The 19985-nt window shown below is 39.3% G+C and overlaps 1 protein-coding gene across 5 annotated transcripts in view; it reads left to right on the top strand.

Annotated features, from left to right (window-relative positions):
* LRIG3 (leucine rich repeats and immunoglobulin like domains 3) overlaps positions 1-6560 on the top strand; it is a 46229-nt gene extending 39669 nt beyond the window's left edge. For all 5 annotated transcript variants that reach the window (XM_054444342.2, XM_063672850.1, XM_063672849.1 and 2 more), the window contains 5 exons: positions 854-1306; positions 2103-2261; positions 4141-4284; positions 4384-4659; positions 5901-6560. In XM_054444342.2, the coding sequence (XP_054300317.1) occupies positions 854-1306; positions 2103-2261; positions 4141-4284; positions 4384-4659; positions 5901-6145 (1277 nt within the window). In that variant the 3' untranslated portion in view covers positions 6146-6560. The remainder of the gene's footprint in view (positions 1-853; positions 1307-2102; positions 2262-4140; positions 4285-4383; positions 4660-5900) is intronic.
* The last annotated feature ends 13425 nt before the right edge of the window (positions 6561-19985 follow it).

Raw genomic sequence — 19985 nt, 5'->3', positions numbered from 1 at the left:
TTTTCCTGGGAAGTATTAATGCAAATGGCCTCTCGAACACTTTGAAGTCAGGGATTGCATGCCATCCTCAAGTCTGGCCACTGAGGTGAATCTCTGCCCCCTCCATCCTGAAGAGAGGGGCCGAGGAAAAGTTGGGATGCTTTCCCTTTTATGGGGGAATCACCCTCCTCTAATTTCCCCACTGTGCTGTCTATTTCAGTAGTCTTAACACCATAAAGAACATTAAAAAAAAATGTAGGAACAAATTGGTAAGGCCTTACTGTCTTTTCTCTGCCTACCATACCTCTCCGGAAGTCAGAGTTTTTTTTTCATCTTTTACCTAAACAAATGCTTTTTAAAAATGTAAACACAATTATTGTTCACGTATCTTTGAAAGAGCTAATTAAAGTAACCTATTAAGATACTAAATAATAAAAGTAAATTATTGTCAGAGTTTTAATATAGGCCTAGGCATCCGGCCCTAAAAAGTTTCACTTAAAAAACTTAAACATTCTGATTTTTTTTATTTATCAACATACCCTTGTGCTTGAAATTATTTTTATACTTTCTATTTTTAAAAAGCTTTTGTTTCCCACTCTCCCCCCTACTACCAGCTTCCCGACTTTTGCAAAAATGAGGGAAGTTGAGATTTTAAAAATAGTAGATATTATCCTTAACTGGTGTTATGAGTAAATGACAGCAGAATAGTGAAATACTGAATGTTGTATATGTTTAGGCTCTTAAAAAAGCATGTCCAGTAAGTTGTGGGAGAATAAAATTTTAGGCTACAGTTTGAATAAGTTTAAATGCTACATTTTATGATATGGAAACTAAATTTTATTTGGGAAATTAAAAGCATAACTTGTTATTTCAGAAACACCATCATTTTTGCGGCCACTGTTGGACCGAACTGTAACCAAGGGAGAAACGGCCGTCCTACAATGCATTGCTGGAGGAAGCCCTCCCCCTAGACTGAACTGGACCAAAGATGATAGCCCTTTAGTGGTAACCGAGAGGCACTTTTTTGCAGCAGGCAATCAGCTTCTGATTATTGTGGACTCAGATGTCAGTGATGCTGGGAAATACACATGTGAGATGTCTAATACCCTTGGCACTGAGAGAGGAAACGTGCGCCTCAGTGTGATCCCCACTCCAACCTGCGACTCCCCTCAGATGACCGCCCCATCGTTAGACGATGACGGATGGGCCACTGTGGGTGTCGTGATCATAGCCGTGGTTTGCTGTGTGGTGGGCACGTCACTCGTGTGGGTGGTCATCATATACCACACAAGGCGGAGGAATGAAGATTGCAGCATTACCAACACAGGTGTGTAAACAGAAGCTTGGCACAGGTCACGGGAGTCATGTGTATTTGTGGTTCTGCAAATACTTCTAGAATGTGTGTCTTGCAGTCTGAATTCATCCCAGAAGGGTGACTCATTTGTTTCAAGCTGCAGAAATATGATTTGCTAAAAAACTCCAGCCCCAAATAAAGCTGATGTTTAAAGATTAATACCTTTTGTTAAAATGACATCAGGATACCCTGTGGCTGTGAGATAAAATCCAAGTCACTGACTAAAATATTTCTAACTCCTTCATAAGATAGTGATGGAGAACCAGGAACAGCCCTTTAATGATAAGGTTTACTCTCTGCAGTAGTTGTATGTCTTGTTGTGTATGCGTATGTGAATGTACTTAGGTTGGATTTTATTAGTGGAAGAGGGGCTGTGACTTGATTAATATGTGCAAAGTCAGATATTGATTAGTAATATTAAGCAGGGAATATGGCAATAATCAAGCGTAATTCGAAAGCTTAGATACTGTCCCATGAAAATTCTTAGGCCTTCAGCCTTTTAAAAAATCTGTTTAAACATTTGTTGTTTTGAAATTTGGGAGGTGCATCCAATGGGTGATAAAACAGAAAGTCAGCTTATAAGTCCCAGAGCAGCAAAGCCCTAATTTGCCGTTCCAGAGTACTGTACAATCGAGATGGTTTTGCCAGAGTAGATCTCCCCTAATTTGATGTATGCAGAAGCCAAAATAGTCTATGCCATCCACCCGGGATGCCTGTGGGACAATTAACGATCATTCTTGGTTAATAAATTGCTGCTGTTTTACTACAGATGAGACCAACTTGCCAGCAGATATTCCTAGTTATTTGTCATCTCAGGGAACGTTAGCTGACAGGCAGGATGGGTACGTGTCTTCAGAAAGTGGAAGCCACCACCAGTTTGTCACATCTTCAGGTGCTGGATTTTTCTTACCACAACATGACAGTAATGGTAAGTGTTTAAAATGAACGTGGGCTGTAATTGTTTTGAAGTCATATGGTGGAAGGCTCAGATATGATATTCATTTTCACAAGACATTTTCACAAGACACTGACATGTAGGACCTGGCCCAAGATCACTAGCAAGGTTGAAATTGTATAGTTCTATACCCTTCTCTTAAATACTAGGAAAAAATAAATCTTTGTTTCTAACAAAAAGAGACTAGTAGGTTTAGAAAAATGTAATTATTCCATGTGTAAAGGATATTTGTATATCCTTTACGTTACAAATGTTCTTTGGCCCTTAAATGATATTAACTAGTTACATGAATGGGCTTAAAAGTCAAACAGTTTACATTATTTCTTTAAGAAGTCTATTTTTTATTTATTTATTTTTATTTATTTGAGACGAAGTCTCGCTCTGTCGCCCAGGCTGGAGTGCAGTGGTGTGGTCTCGGCTCGCTGCAGCCTCCACATGCTGGGTTCAAATGATTCTCTTGCCTCAGCCTTCCAAGTAACTGGGGACTACAGCCACTTGCCACCACACCTGGCTAATGCTTTTTTTTGTTTTTGTATTTTTAGTAGAGACGGTGTTTTGCCATGTTGGCCAGGCTTGTCTTGAACTCCTGACCTCAGGTGATCTGCCTGCCTCAGCCTCCCAAAGTGCTGGGATTACAGGCGTGAGCCACCGTGCCCAGCTTCTTTGAGAAGTCTAATTCTGACCCTTGCTTTCAGTGCTGCATAGTTTTGAGAATAGTAATGGAGACAGCATAATACAAGAGCACAGGTTTGGTACAAGACCTACGACTTACTGCATGTACTGTGGGGCACATGCAGTACTTTCTGGTGAGGTACTTGTGCAAATGAAATGAAGATGGAAAACTACATGGCGCTAGGCACGTATTAAGGGCTCAGCAAGTGGAAGCCATCGATGTTATTCTAAAATATATGACCAACTTTTCCCATAAGTATTTATTATACGCTCTGTGCCAGACATTGTAGTTGGGAGAGAAGTATATGTTTTCAATTTCACAGTTTCGTCAGAGGTGAGATAAACTAAAAGCGCTTGGCAAGCCAGAAATAGAGAGCATAGAGTTACAGGATCTGAGCATAGAAGTGAGTATTCTGGTTAGACCCATTTAGAGGCAAAGAGTGGAGACCCAAGCTCATTAAAGTATAATGGGGTTAACTGAAAAGACACTTAAGGAAAACCTAAAGGGACAGAACTGGGGCATCATAATGCCAGGCTGCCTAGATGCTGGGGCTGGAGATGAGACTGCTCCCAGAGTAGCTCTGGGCCACCAGCATTACTGTGTCACATTCTGCATATTTGCTTTTCTCTCAGCCCACCACCTCTGACTGCCCAGTTTCTGCTTCCCAGAAACATGCGTCATCTTGACATCTCTAACCCTGATGGTGTCACTTACTCTTCACCTGCTGTGTCCAGCAGTAAATGGCGTATCATTTCTGTGTTGTTTGGTTCAAATACTCATGAGATGATATGTTTAGCCGAGCTTATCTTTGAGATGGGCATTAAGAGGTCATTGGCCAAGTGCCAATCCTGGTTCTGGTCATCTGGGACCTTTTGTAAGAAGGGGACAGTGCTGATGGTATGCGGTTTAGAGCATGGCTGCTTTGGCTGCAGGATCTGCACACATCAGTTTCCCGTAGAAACTGAGTGAGCAATAAGGCCGCCACACCTAGCACAATGGCTAATCAAGTCCTCTAATAAGTTTCTTAAAACCCTACTGTAAATTTTTGCAATTTTTTTGTCTATGTGACAAAAGTTCTAGTCAAATTATCGTCTGTAAATATGGAAGATGCCAAAACTGGGGAGAATGTTGAATGGCACTTGAATAATTGGATCATTGACTAAGATTTTTGTTTCAAAGGGACCTGCCATATTGACAATAGCAGTGAAGCTGATGTGGAAGCTGCCACAGATCTGTTCCTCTGTCCGTTTTTGGGATCCACAGGCCCTATGTATTTGAAGGGAAATGTGTATGGCTCAGATCCTTTTGAAACGTATCATACAGGTAGGTGGTTTTCTTGCTTGAGTACAGTTCTGTTTCTTAGAGAGACTTCTAGATGTGCTAACTGTAATCTCCTTCTGTTACTACCCCCATATTAAAAAGGTTGCAGTCCTGACCCAAGAACAGTTTTAATGGACCACTATGAGCCCAGTTACATAAAGAAAAAGGAGTGCTACCCATGTTCTCATCCTTCAGAAGAATCCTGCGAACGGAGCTTCAGTAATGTAGCATGGCCTTCACACGTGAGGAAGCTACTTAATACTAGTTACTCTCAAAATGAAGGACCCGGGATGAAAAATCTGTGTCTAAACAAGTCCGCTTTAGATTTTAGTGCAAATCCAGAGCCAGCGTCGGTTGCCTCGAGTAATTCTTTCATGGGTAAGTTTATTAAGTTATCAGGTACCTCGTCTGAGGATCCATACTCCAAGTTGTGTGTGAGAGAGCAATGAGAGCCTTTAATGTCAAACTGGTAAAAAATGGTTTCTTGAATGAGGCTGCCATGACATCCGACTAGTTAGTGTAAATGCCTCCAAAAGCAAAGTCAGAGGTGTGATTTTACTTGATGATGTGTTTAATCTATAACTAAGCCTCAGGAGCTTTCTGAGTAGCACCGTGTGTGGCATCTACTCCAAGACAAGGGTTTGGGGAGGACTTAGGAGCTCAGCTTGTCAGCCATGTGGAAAAAGTGGTTTTGGGCTCCCACGGCCTTTGGGGTGGAGTTGTGTGCTCTGCATGATTGTGGTTTGGTATGTCTGGTGGCTTCCAACTGAACCCGCAGTCGAAGGGTGGAAAACAGCATCCTACCTAGCAACAACTGCTAGTCTGACAAGCTGGATTACCTTTGGCAAAGAAAACCAGTCTTAAGGTCCAAGTTGGTGGTGTTAGACACTGGCTGGCACTGAGATTAGGTTGTGAATTTTTTCGTCTGATGCATGGGGATAATAGGATGGAAGAGCTGAGGTCATCTTTTCACTGAACAGAGAGATGGGAAAATCAGCCACAACTTGCCATGTTGACAATAAAATTAAAAAAAGGAGAATTTTCAAATATTTTACCCAACTTCTACGAAATGTTATGTTTTATCCCGGTGTAATTATTTACATTCCTTTTTTGGAAAAAATTAAAATAATATGCTTTGTATGACTGAGGCAAGAACTTGATTCAATTGAGTAATATTTGGCCACAATTAATGAAGAAAGGGCAGGACACAGGTTTATTTTGAAGGAAAATTTCTATATTTAGCCTCAGTTAACTTGGATGTTACCATCCAACACACCCGTCACCAAAATTGGTGGGCTCTCAGCTAGGATATGGGGAAACTTACATTGGGGAACTTTATTGCATGACCATTAACATTACTGCAGGTCATGAGAAATGATAAAGAATAGATGCATTTGTTCAGTGGATGTAAATATGAGGGAAGGCAAATATCTTTTGCTCCATTCTAGAAGTGATCTGTCTGTAACACAGATGTACATGTATGTGAGTGCCATAATGTGGACTTGTAGAAAACACTTACTCATATTCATGGGGTAAGATGTTCCTTCATTTGCCATGGGTTTTATTGATTCACATGCTAGCAAAGGGACCCATGTGCTCAAGGTGTTTCTTTCTTTCAGGTACATTTGGAAAAGCTCTCAGGAGACCTCACCTAGATGCCTATTCAAGCTTTGGACAGCCATCAGATTGTCAGCCAAGAGCCTTTTATTCGAAAGCTCATTCTTCCCCAGACTTGGACTCTGGGTCAGAGGAAGATGGGAAAGAAAGGACAGATTTTCAGGAAGAAAATCACATTTGTACCTTTAAACAGACTTTAGAAAACTATAGGACTCCAAATTTTCAGTCTTATGACTTGGACACATAGACTGAATGAGACCAAAGGAAAAGCTTAACATACTACCTCAAGTGAACTTTTATTTAAAAGAGAGAGAATCTTATGTTTTTTAAATGGAGTTATGAATTTTAAAAGGATAAAAATGCTTTATTTATAACAGATGAACCAAAATTACAAAAAGTTATGAAAATTTTTATACTGGGAATGATGCTCATATAAGAATACCTTTTTAAACTATTTTTTAACTTTGTTTTATGCAAAAAAGTATCTTACGTAAATTAATGATATAAATCATGATTATTTTATGTATTTTTATAATGCCAGATTTCTTTTTATGGAAAATGAGTTACTAAAGCATTTTAAATAATACCTGCCTTGTACCATTTTTTAAATAGAAGTTACTTCGTTATATTTTGCACATATTTAATAAAATGTGTCAATTTGATGCCAAGTCCCATTTATACAGTAACAATTTTTATTATTTTTAGCACAATTTAGGCTTAATTAGTTCACATTATCGCGTCTCAAACTGCATGGGAATTATATTTAGCCCATTAAAGTATGAATAAAAATGACCGTTCTGTCTACCTCCCAGGATTGTTGTAATACAGTTTGAAATCAGATTGTGCATATGAAAGCACAATTGTAAACGAGAAGGAGCTACAGAGATTTAAGGTACATTAATTTATTTCTAAATCTACGAACAAAAAAAGATTTGTTGTTATAATCTGGTGTAATACAGTACAACTACCGTAAATCACTTCTCAATTCATGTTTCTTTAATTATAATAATGGTTTACGTGGTCTAATGCCTTATGCTTATCCAAGTAGTTTCACTTTTGCCGTCCCTTTTCTTACAACAAGCAAGTGGTTTATTGCATACGTCTATAGCTAAAATGGCTATAGCAGAAGTGGACTTTCATGCACTGTTCCAGGTTATAATGAGATGCTGCTAGAATTGTTTTCTGTTTTTATTGATTTTCTGCTGGAAGAGCAGTTTGTATATAAATGGTACTTCTAAGCTATTCTTGAACAATTACCAAAATATTTTCTTTGATCATCAAGGTTTGGTTAAAAACTAAGTATAAAATCTGTTCCTTAAGCACATAAAACTATTTAAAACATTTGTTTTAAAACAGTATTCATTGAAAAATGTAATTACGTGACAGGCATATATACACAGAAAAATGAATATAACCATATTTTCTTTTTTTTTTAATTATACTTTAAGTTTTAGGGTACGTGTGCACAACATGCAGGTTAGTTACATATGTACACATGTGCCATGTTGGTGTGCTGAACCCAGTAACTCGTCATTTAACATTAGGTATATCTCCAAATGCTATCCCTCCCCCCTCCCCCAACCCCACAACAGGCCCCGGTGTATGATGTTCCCCTTCCTATGTCCATGTGTTCTCATTGGAATATAACCATATTTTCAAAACTAGATGACACAATTCAAATAACTGAAAGGAAAAAAATTCAGTTTAATAATTCAGATTATAAAACTTTTTTAGTCTGTAGTAAATTCTAGCTCATATGTGTAGTTTAAAGAAAAATCCTCTTGCTCAAGATAAATTGGCACAAAAGGAGTTAATATAGCACAATAAGCTTTAAAAATCAACTGACCTCCAAGGTGTGAATTTATGCCATTGTCTTGTGTTTGAACTAAACTGAAAGCAGCTATTCAAAAAGCAGATTCTTCTTAGAGAATATGTTGGGGTTAAAATCTTCCTGCTTTTAGTGAGTTTCGAGCTTTGTTGCTTGTGAGCCAGAAGCCTGGAACCCAGATTGCAGTCGATTTTCCTGCTTTAATTTAGACGCCAGAATCCAAGACAGGAAGTTGATCCTTCTTTGGACCACCAGTGACTAAGTACAGAGAAGTAATTTCGTATGCTTTGGCTTGATCATATTGCCAGATTTTCAAAATTTTATTGTTAATTTGTCTTCATTATTGCCAGATGGGGCCTTTTTCAGTTATTATGAACTTCTTTTAAAGGATTTAATTTTTCCATACTTAAGCACAAAGGTTTATTTAAATCATTAACGCCTGAAATTCAAAAATTAGATTCACTCTACATCAGTATGATTTTACCCTTTTACTGTGTGTATGTGCTGAAATTTGTGGATTAGATGTAATGTTAACCGTCTGGAGAAAGAGTAGGAACTTGATTTCTCTTTGACATTTGCAGGAAAAGAATATATATGATTTTGAGACTCCAAATTGAATTAACAAAATCAATCTAGTAGGTGGTAAGATAACCTAAAATAACATAGACGCAAGGTAAAAAGCCTAGTGTACATAAATGTCACATTGCTTGGAGGAATACTTAAAAATTCCAGTTTAATCATCCTATGCTTTTTGATATGAGTTCATGTACAACATATCCTAATAGATGTTCACAAAATTTCTGTATTATTTTTATCTTAATTCCACTATTGGCACTAATTGTAGGATATTGGGGAAAAATATTCCTTAGTTCTGGCAAAATTTTATGAAAGTTAAGTATCTGTGGAATATATATAATTTATTTTCACAGCCTTTCTACAGAAAGAAACCAAAAGTTACTGCTCAGAATAGAGCCATACTACTTTTTAAAGATTGACAGAAGGAAGGAAAGTGGTTTGGTGTTTCTACACACTTGGGAGGCTTTATTTCTTTCAATTCAATGTGATAGGAAGTAATTTATAACCAATATTATGATAGATGTGCTACACTGGTATCCTTCAAGAGAATGGGAACCAAATGTCCTTGCAAAATGCCTGAGCTGTCCTTCCCACTCTTGCGATCTGAAATGATCAGATTTATGTAATAGGATAATTTTGAACTCATCGTTTAAGACAGCATTCTATTAACACATTGGATAACACAATACCCTGCCAAGAAAACAATTAGTCTTCAAAGAGAGGTACAGTTTCTTCATGAATTGAATAATTTTCATACTCCAGAAATATCTAGGTGCCAGAACTTAACCTTTTTTATGGGGCATTTCTTAAACTAATGTGTAATAGGAAAGTCCTGAAATAATTGTCTTGCTTGGTCTCAAACGTGAGGAAAATGGCACAGAAGTATTTTCATTGGTATTTTATTTTAATAGAGAAGAGGTTTTGCCCACATATTTTCTGAATTACCTCAATATCTTGGGCCATTTGGTTTTTTGTTGTTGTTGAAAAATCTGTTACTGAATGGGATGCCTTTTGACAAAGACATTTTATTTTACTCAAGGTATATTATTAAGATAAAACATATGAAAGTCTATATTTTAGATTAAAATGTGCATAATTTATCAAGTCCATTCTTACTATTGTAAAAATTACAAGTTCATTTTTCATTCCTTTTTTTTTTTAGTGTCAGATCTGGATTCCATATCTGCCTGCATGATGGTTGATATCCATGAAGACCAGAAAAGTTAAACCAACATTCACATGTGGCTTTTAATTAAAATTACATGTTTTAATTAAAGATATTTTACGAATACATTTTAAAGAATATGACAAGGGAATTCACAACTGTACAGTTCTTGCTTTTCTTCTATAATTTTTTTATATACCTTTGTTGGGTTTCATGTTGAACTTTGTCTTCTATTTTACAAGTATAACTTTTTTCTTAATTCTTTTTTTCTTCAGTACAACACCTAATACTTTTATGAGGTTATTGTAGTTGTTTTGTTGGTTATTTTGAGATTACTTCCTATGGCTTTATTTTCATCTACAGCTCAGAGTTAAAATTTGGTAACAATACGCTCAGTTTTCAAACATTTCTTATGCTCTGGTGATGTGAAAAATGAATAAAATCTTATTCTAATTATCAGTGGGACAGGAAGCAGGTTCATGAATAAATACTTATTATCGATGTGTTAAATGCTATAGCTCAGTAGGCCCCTGTAATTGGCAGTGATTGTCTCCGAATGTTTACTTTCTAACTGTACTACCTGGAAGTGTTACATGCACCTCACCAGCATGTCCCAGGCTAAGCCAATTATCTCTTTTCTCCACCTGCATTCCACAGCAGTTCCAGTTCTGGTACTCTTTCTTGCTTAATCACCAGTAATCACCATTCCTGTTGGTTTTCCTCCTGAGTTTTCTCAAGGCTGATGATACCTTCCCTCTTATCCCATTGCCACAGCTGAAGTTCAGCCCCTTATCTGTCTTTTGTAGCAGTGTTTTAACTAGTCTTTCTCCTCCTTTGTTTTATCCAATCCATTGTCTTTGCTGTCACCAGAAATACTTTTTTCTAAAATAAATCTGAATGGGCCACCTCCCTGTTTAAAAACCTTCGATGACTGATTTTAAATCCTAGTTATGTCATATAAGACCTTTCGTACACATCCCAGCTCACCCTTCAAGCCATGCTCTCATCACCCCCGAATGTTTTGACCATACAGTACTCCTTATCTGCCCCTATGCACCGTGTCCTTTTATAAACTAAACATCATTGTATATATTATCTCATCTTCAGTTCTGCAAACATTTGAGTGGCTACAGGGCTAGGTGCTATCTTAGATGCTATGGCTATGATAACATTACCAAGACAAATATTCTCTCAAGAAAGTGCTAGATAAATGACAAAACTTTTGTCCTGAAATGTTTTTTCTTCTTTCTCACTTGGCAGAATCCAGTTCTTCTAAGACAAAGCTTTTGCTTTTACCCCAAGCATAACAGCTATTTTCCCATAGAGCCCTGTGAACCATCTGAGAAAATCACAGGGAAGCAGATAGTTACTAAGCCAGCTGTGATATCATTGTATAAGAAATACTAAAAACAGTTAACCTCTGTGTTAATCAGATACTTTCTAGGAAGAAATGAAGTAAAACAATCTGTGTTTTTGACAGTCGCCAGATGATATGGTCTAGCACTTAGCAGTGTAATCACATGATGAATTAGATGATGTGTGGGCACTTAGCAGGAAGTCAACTTATGCAGTTTACTAAAGGTAAACAGATGGCCACGTGCATCAAGAGATTTTTTTTTTTTTTCTGTAGGAACAGTGAGTGGCTCCAAGTTAAGAAGTACGGGGTTTATGGGGGAACGAACTATAGTGATGTAGCTGGAGTGAGAAGTTGCTGTCCCTCCATCTTAACTTTGTCCTCAACCTATAAATATAATTGTGAGAATCCTATAATGTGATATCTATCTTCCCTTAACCTTGCCTCTAGATTATCCCCTCTCTTATTTTTCTCATTCAAACATCTCAAAATCTTAGTTCCTCTTCAACCTTGGAAGATCAAAATTTGTTCATGTTCAATTGAAATTGCTTTTGCCAAGTTCACCAATTTTCCTAACTTCCAAACTTGACCATATGTTTACAGTTTTTATTTTACTGGACTACAACATTGTTGTAGCACCTTTCTGAATCTCTACATTTTTCCAGTCCTACTTGTCTTGCTGGTCTTTTTCCTTGGTCTCTTTCATTGATGTATGTCCCATGGCCCACTTCTTAAAAATCAATGTTACTCAAGGTTTAACTTGCTTGGAGTGTCTGATGTCTGTCTATTCATTACAAAGTTAATTTTTTATTTGCTTGGTATATTTTTCCCAGTTTTGTCATTTCGAATCTTACTGTGCCATTTTTGAAGTATCTGAAGTAGCCAAATAAACAAAGTAGAATAGTAGTTACAGGGGCTGGCAGGAGGGGGAAATGGGAGTTCTTGATTAATGGGTATAGATTTTCAGATATGCAAGATGGAAAAGTTCTGGAAATCTGTTCCTGAACAATGTGAATATGCTTAACATTACTGAGCTATATACTTAAATTTTAAGATGGTAAGTTTATGTTGTGTTGTTTTAATCACAATAAAAAAATTGTGTCTGTTATAATCAAAATATACTTAAAACTTTCCCAACATGGTCATCTATAGTTTTTTATAGGTGTGTGTATTAGGGTTCTACAGAAAAACAGAACCAATAGGATATATATAGATATATGGGAGGATTTATTATGGGAATCGGTTTATGTGATTATGGAGGCTATGAAATCCCACAATATGCTGTCTGCAAGCTGGAGAACCAGGAAAGCCAGTGATGTAATGCAGCTTGACCCAAAGACCTGAGAACCAGAAAACATGATGTAACTTTCAGTCCAAGACCTAAGGCCTGGGAACCTGGAGCTCTGATGTCAAAGGACAAGGATAAGATGGATTTCCCAGTTCTACAACAGAGTGAATTCACTTTTCTTCCTGTTTTTTGTTCTATCTGGGCCCACAGTGGATTGGATGATGTCTGTCCACATTGGTGTGAAGGGATGTTCTTTACTCAGTCCACTGATTCAAATGCTAATTTCTAATGGAACCACCCTCAAAAACAGAAATAATATTTTGCCAGTTATCTGGGTATCCGTTAACCCAGTCAAGTTGACATGTAAAATTAACCATCGCAGTGAGTTCATGCTATTATCATTTGAGAATTATGAATACATTTGGAACTTTTTTCTTTTTTTTTTTGAGACAGAGTCTCACTCTGTCACCCAGGTTGGAGTGTAGTGGCTCACTGCAACCTCCACCTCCTGGGTTTAAGCCATTCTCCTGCCTCAGTCTCCTGAATAGCTGGGATTACAGGCATCTGCCACCATGCCAGCTAATTTTGGTATTTTTAGTAGAAACGGGGTTTCACCACGTTGGCCAGGCTGGTCTTGAACTCCTGACCTTGTGATCCATCTGCCTTGGCTTCCCAAAGTGCTGGAATTACAGGCGTGAGCCAGCACGCTCTGCAGAACTATTTCTGCTATTTTTTTTTTGTTCTGTTTCTCATCATTTTTCTTTTTCTCCTTTTCTTGACTTGAGTTTTTTCTTGTTTTCCCTTGCTAGTTTGGAACTTACAGGTTAGTTATATTTTTATTCTTTGTAAAGTTACGACTAAAATTTTAACATGTTTTCTCTCTCTCTATCCCTCTCCTCTTTTTTTTTTTTTTTTTTTTTACTAATAAAGGGTTATACTTCTTTGTCTTCTCAGAAAAGATAGTGATTTAACAAACTTTTCCTGCTCACCTACATTGTCTTCATTCATCTTTATTAGAATGACCAACATACTTTACCATTCCTTCAATCACTTTAATTTCATTATGTTTGGTTAATTTTTCTTCTTGATAAACCACAGTTGTCCCTCAGTATACTCCGGGGAGTCATTCCAGGAGCACCTGTGTATACCATAATCCACACATACTCGAGTCCTGTGGTTGGCCCTGTGAAACCCACATATTTGAAGTCAACTTTCCTTATATGAAGGTTTGGCATCTCTTGAATATTGTACTTTTGGTCCGTGTGTGTGTGTGTGTGTGTGTGTGTGTGTGTGTGTGTGTTTTAATCTCCATATAAATGGACCCATGTAGTTCAAATTCAGACTGTTCAAGAGCCAGCTGTGTATTCCTTAGGAATTCTTTTAACCTGTTAAAAAATATGTTCTCATGGCTTTTATGGGTCTAAAGATATCCTCATCTTGCCCTAACTTGAATTATGGTTTAGTGAATAAAAAGTATTAAATTGTTGGTCGTTTTACTTGACTGTCTTTCAGAATCGTTTGTTGAAATCTGTTCTCACTCTATTGTTAGTGCTCTGCTACTGATCCATCTTTCCCTCTGGTAGTTTTTAAGTCTTTTTGCTTTATCTCTCATCCTTTTCAGTTTCATTGTAATGGTTCTAAATGTGAGTTTATTTAACATACCTGACCTGATGCACATTTAATCTGAAAATTTGTTATAATTCTGGAAAAACCTTGACCTTTTAGAAAACTGCTTACCTGTCTTTCCATTTACTCTTAAATTCTCAAATCCCTTTAAGATGTGTTTTGGAGCCTCAAATAATCTTTTATATTTCTCATTTACTCTCACGTGTTCTTCCTAGGTGAATAATTATCTTAATTATTAAGATTATCTTACTGCTCTAATTTTTAGCTGCAATCTAAAAAGTCCTTTTTTATGTCAAGGACTGTATCTTTACATATGTCAGAATGCTAGATGTTTCTGTTTTTAGCCATTTCTTATTAAATTGTATCTGCCTGTGTTTCACAAAATTATACAGTGCTACTTTCTTGTGTCTCTGATAATCTTAAAATTATTTCAAAATTGCAAAGACGGTTGTATTTTTATTTTTTCAAAACTGACACAATCTCTGTCTCGTTTACCATCTCTCTTAGTTTTGGTTGTGTGCTTTGGAATTTTTGTTTGCAGGTTTATCTTTTTCCTTTTCTTCCTTTTAGGGTTGACTCTCCCTTTTTAGTGGTTTTATGATTGCCTTGTGGTACCACGGGACTCTTAGTCCAGAACCAGCTTTTGTATTAAAAGCTAGGGATGATGTAGGTACTTGTCATGGTCAGTCAGAGCTGGCCAGCATTGCCTCAAGTACTACCTCCTTCAAGCACTGTAAGTTCACAGATTGACATATACCTTAGTCGTAGTCAGTGGTCACTGCTGTTTCCATAGTTGGAGAGCCCTGCTCCCATGTCCAGTTTGAGCCTGTCTCCATTTCCTGCAACACCTAGGGAACTTTTGGCTCTTGATTAAACTTTTGGATCTGCCAGTTTTCTGACGTAGAGCTTTATAGAGCACTGACTTTAGTCTCTGTCACTGGTGTGTGTGTGTCTGTTGTTTTTTGTTGCTTGAGTGTGGTCCATAAATATGTTCTCTAATTCTATGTCTCATATGTAGCCATGTGTATGTACCATATATGTGACACATACACATGCATATATGTTTATATTTGCTGGGTAAAGATTAAAGCATAGTGCTATTCTGGCCATAAAGGGATTTCCTAACTGAGGAAGAGACTGTGGCTCTAGCTTTTGTGATTAGATGGAGTTTAACATGACTAAGCAAAATATGAAACATGATAAGTTTGGAGAGAGGACATAATACATTTTATTTTATACAATTTGAAAGATTTATTAGAAAACTAAAATAGAATTCCAATAGGTTCTTAGAAAGTGGGTATAATGTGAAAATGCTCGAGATTGAAGAGGCAAGAATCGCATGCAAGCTAGAGTCTAGGTTCTGAGAGGTTACAAGATGAAGAGAGTTTGTTGAGTGTGTAGATAAGATACAAAAGTATAGGGGACAAACAGATGAAGTGGAATTAAAAGGAAACCTGAAAAGAGTTTTCAGAAAGGTAAAAGAAAAATGAAGAGCAACAAAGAGTTTTAAAATGTATTCATTGCCTGCTATTCAACAAACATGCATTGAGCACTTTTTATTTTTTGTGTTTACCTGCAGAAGATACAGTGATAAAAGATGCTATTCTCATTGAGCCTATAGAGAAGGACAGATGATGATGCAAAATAAATGCTATATGGTATGTTACATAGTGACTAGTGCTAGAAAGAAGAAGCAAGGGGATGAGTTTACAAGGGGTGGGGGCTGAAATTTTAGATAGGGGAAATTCACTCATTTGACCTATGTACTAAAGAAGTGAGGGACCCAGTCATGTTATGTGCAGGAAAAGCACTCCACACAGAATGGACAAACTGCCAGTGAAGTGGTGTTGGGGCAGGAGCAGGTAGCTAGGAGCAGCTGGCCAAGAGAGAAAGGAGTCACACATGAAGCCAGAGAGGTAACACAGGGGTCCTAAAAATGGCCTTACATGCAAGGACTCTGGCTTTTTCTCTATGGGACAGGCATAGAAGTTGAAGGGCTTTGGTCAGAGGGAAGGCATGTTAACAGGTTCATTTTATGGCTATGCTGATGATAAACTAAAGAGGGCAAGGCTGGAAGCAAGAAGACTATAACCATTTCATAATCCAGGCAAGATGTGATAGTAACTTGGACTAGAGTTATGCCTGTAAAGGTAGTGAGGTTATTGTTTATATAGCCATAGGTTGGACATAAAAAATGGATTCAAAGATGACCATAAGGTTTTTGGTTCAAGTAACATGAGAGATGGAGTTTTCAAATCTCAGATGAGGGAGTCTGTGGAAGGATCAGGTTCATAGAGAAGGTCAGCTGGTCGGGCGCTGTGGCTCACGCCTGTAATCCCAGCACTTTGGGAGGCCGAAGCAGGCAGATCACCTGAGGCTGGGAGTTCAAGACCAGCCTGGTCAATATGGTGAAACTGCTTCTCTGCTAAAAATACAAAAAATTAGCTGGGCATGGTTGCAGGCACCTGTAATCCCAGCTACTTGGGAGACTGAGGAGGGAGAATCTCTTGAACCTGGGAGGTGGATGTTGCAGTGAACTAAGATGGTGCTGCTGCACTCCAGCCTGGGCACGACAGAGCAAGATTCCATCTCAAAAAAAAAAAAAAAAAACAGCTCAGCTTTGGATAAATGTATGGATTCTGAGGGACATCTCAATGGAACTGTCAAGTTGGCAGTAGTTGAATGAATCTAGGATGAATGTATAAACTCAGAAGTCATTAGCATAGAGATGGTATTTAAAGCCTTTGAACCAAATTAGTTCACCTTGGGAGTGGGCATAGACAGAAAACAGACAAGGTCCAAGACTGAGCTCTGGGCCTCTCCAACAGTAACAGGTCCGGAAGATGGGGAGTATTCATCTAAGCTGATTGAGAAGGAGCCACTAGTTACGTAGGAGGAAAAGAAGCAAAGGTAGTGAAAGCCAAGAGAAAAAAGTGTCAAGGAGAGGGGACTGCGTCCCCATCCAAATCTCATCTCAAATTGTACTTCCTATAATCTCTACATATCGTGGGAGGGACCCAGTGGGAGGTAATTTTATCATGGGGGCAGTTACCCCTATGCTGTTCTTGTGGTAGTGAGTAGTGAGTTCTCATGAGATCTGATAGTTTTTTAAGGGGCTTTTTCCCCTTTGCTTGGCACTGGTTCCTTTTGCCATGTAAAGAAAAATGTGTTTGTTTCTCCTACTGCCATGATTGTAAGTTTCCTGAGGCCTCCCAGCCCTGTGGAACTATGAGTCAATTAAACCTCTTTCCTTTATAAATTACCCAGTCTCGGATATGCCTTTATAGCAGCATGAGAATGGACTAATACAGTAAATTGGTACTGGGAGTGAAGGTGCTTCTATAAGGGTATGTGAAAATGTGGAAGTGACTTCGGACCTGGGTCACAGGCAGACATTGGAACAGTCTGCAGGGCTCAGAAAAAGACAGGAAAATGTAGGAAAGCTTGGAACTGCCTAGAGACTTGTTGAATGGCTTTGACCAAAGTGCTGATAGTGATATGGACAATAAAGTCCAGGCTGAGGTGGTCTCAGATGGAGATGAGGAACTTGCTGGGAAGTGGAATAAAGGTGCTTCTTGCTATTCTTTAGCAAGGAGACTGGCAAAATTTTTCCCTGCCCTAGTGATCTCTGGAACTTTGAACTTGAGAGAGATAATTTGGGGTTTCTGGCAGAAGAAATTTCTAAGCAGCAAAGCATTCAAGAGGAAGCAGAGCATAAAAGTTTGGAAAATTTGCAGACTGACAATGCAGTAGGAAAGAAAAACCCATTTTCTGGGGAGAAATTCAATCTAGCTGCAGAAATTTGCATAAGAAATGAGGAGCCAAAGGCTAATTGCCGAGACAATGGGGAAAATGTCTCCAGGGCATGTCAGAGACCTTTACGGCAGCCCCTCCCATCACAGGCCCTGAAGGCCTAGGAGGGACCCCTAGGGGGTCCAAGGCCCCCCTGCTGTCTGCAGCATCAGAACTTGATGCCCTGCATCCCAGCTGCTCCAAGTGTGGCTAAAATGGGCCAACTTACACCTCAGGCTGTGGCTTCAGAGGGTGCAAGCCCCCAGCCTTGATGACTTACACATGGTATTGGGCCTGCAGGTACACAGAAGTCAAGAATTCAGGTTTGGGAACTCCCACCTAGATTTCAGAGGATCTATGTAAATGCCTGGATGTGCAGACAGAACTTTGCTGCAGGGGTTCAACCCTAAAGGAGAACCTCTGCTACAGCAGTGCAGAGGGAAATGTGGGGTCAGAGCCCGCACACACAGTTCCCCCTGAGCACCACCTACTGGAGATGCAAGAAGAGAGCCACTGTCCTCCAATCCTCAGAATGGTAGATCCACTGACAGCTTGCACTCTGTGCCTGGAAAAGCTGCAGACACACAAAGCCAACCTGTGAAAGCAGCCAGGAGGGAGGCTGTACCCTGTAAAGTCACAGGGCCGGAGCTGCCGAAGGCCACGGGAGCCTATCTCTTGCATCACTGTGACCTGGATGTGAGACATGGAGTCAAAACAGATCATTTTGGAGCTTTAAGGTTTAATGACTGCCCTATTGGATTTCGGACTTGATTGGGGCCTGTAGCCCCTTGGTTTTGGCCAGTTTATCACATTTGGAAAGGCTGTATTTACTCAAAGCCTGTACCTACATTGTATCTAGGAAGTAACTAACTTGCTTTCGATTTTACAGGCTCCTATGTAGAAGGGACTTGCCTTGTCTCAGATGAGACTTTGGGCTTGGACTTTTGGGTTAATGCTGAAATGAGCTAAGACTTTGGAGGACTATTGGAAAGGCATGATTGGTTTTGAAATGTGAGGGCATGACATTTGGGAGTGTCCAGGTTTGGCTGTGTCCCCACTCAAATCTCATGTTGAATTTTGGTTCCCATAAACCCCATGTGTTGTGGGAAGGACACGGAGTTGAATCATACACATGATTCAATTACCTATGATAGGAGGTGATTGAATCATGCAGGCAGTTATCCCCATGCTGTTCTCGTGATAGTGAGTGAATTCTCATGAGATCTGATGATTTTATAAGGGGCTTTTCCACCTTTGCTTGGCACTTCTTCCATCCCCCACATGAAGAAGGATGTGTTTGCTTCCCCTTCCACCATGATTTAAGCTTCCTGAGGCCTCCCCAGCCCTACAGAACTGAGTCAATTAAACCAATTTCCTTTACTAATTATCCAGTCTTGGATATGTCCTTATGAGAGACAGGACTAGCTGGATTCCCTAGGCTGACTAAGAATCCCTAAACCTAGCTGGGAAGGTGACCGCATCCACCTTTAAACACGGGGCTTGCAACTTAGCTCACATCTGACCAATCAGGTAATAAAAAAAAAAAACTCACTAAAATGCTAATTAGGCAAAAACAGGAGGTAAAGAAATAGCTAATCATCTATCACCTGAGAGCACAGTGGGAGGGACAATGATTGGGACATAAACCCAGGCATTCGAGCCAGCAACAGCTACCCTCTTTGGGTCCCCTCCCTTTTTATGGGAGCTCTGTTTTCACTCTGTTAAATCTTGCAACTGCACTCTCTTTTGGTCCGTGTTTGTTATGACTCGAGCCTAACTTTCACTCGCTGCCCACCACTGCTGTTTGCTGCCGTCGCAGACCCACCATTGACTTCCATCCCTCCGGATCCAGCAGGGTGTCCGCTGTGCTCCTGATCCAGTGAGGCACCCATTGCCGCTCCAGATCGGGCTAAAGGCTTGCCATTGTTCCTGCACAGCTAAATGCCCGGGTTCATCGTAATCGAGCTGAACACTAGTCACTGGGTTCCACGGTTCTCTTCCATGACCCACGGCTTCTAATAGAGCTATAACACTCACTGCATGGCCCAAGATTCCATTCCTTGGAATCCATGAGGCTAAGAACCCCAGGTCAGAGAACACAAGGCTTGCCACCATCTTGGAAGCAGCCCGCCACCATGCTGGGAGCTCTGGGAGCAAGGACCCCCCAGTAACATTTTGGCGACCACGAAGGGACCTCCAAAGTGGTGAGTAATATTGGACCACTTTCACTTGCTATTCTGTCCTATCCTTCCTTAGAATTGGAGGAAAAAACCGAGCACCTGTCAGCCCGTTAAAAATGATTAGCGTGGCCGCCAGACTTAAGACTCAGGTGTGAGGCTATCAGGGGTTGGGAGCCTACAACCAGCTTCCACTTTCCATTTTCTTGGGGAAGCTGAGGGTTGACTAAAGGCATTAGCCCATTGAGATCATGGCACAGCCAGAAGTCTCTACTCAACAG

Source organism: Pongo pygmaeus, chromosome 10 (genome assembly GCF_028885625.2).
Source record: "Pongo pygmaeus isolate AG05252 chromosome 10, NHGRI_mPonPyg2-v2.0_pri, whole genome shotgun sequence".
Classification (NCBI taxonomy): Eukaryota; Metazoa; Chordata; class Mammalia; order Primates; family Hominidae; genus Pongo; species Pongo pygmaeus.
The sequence above is the reverse complement of the archived record's forward strand: the minus strand, read 5'-3'. Positions and strand labels throughout refer to the sequence as shown.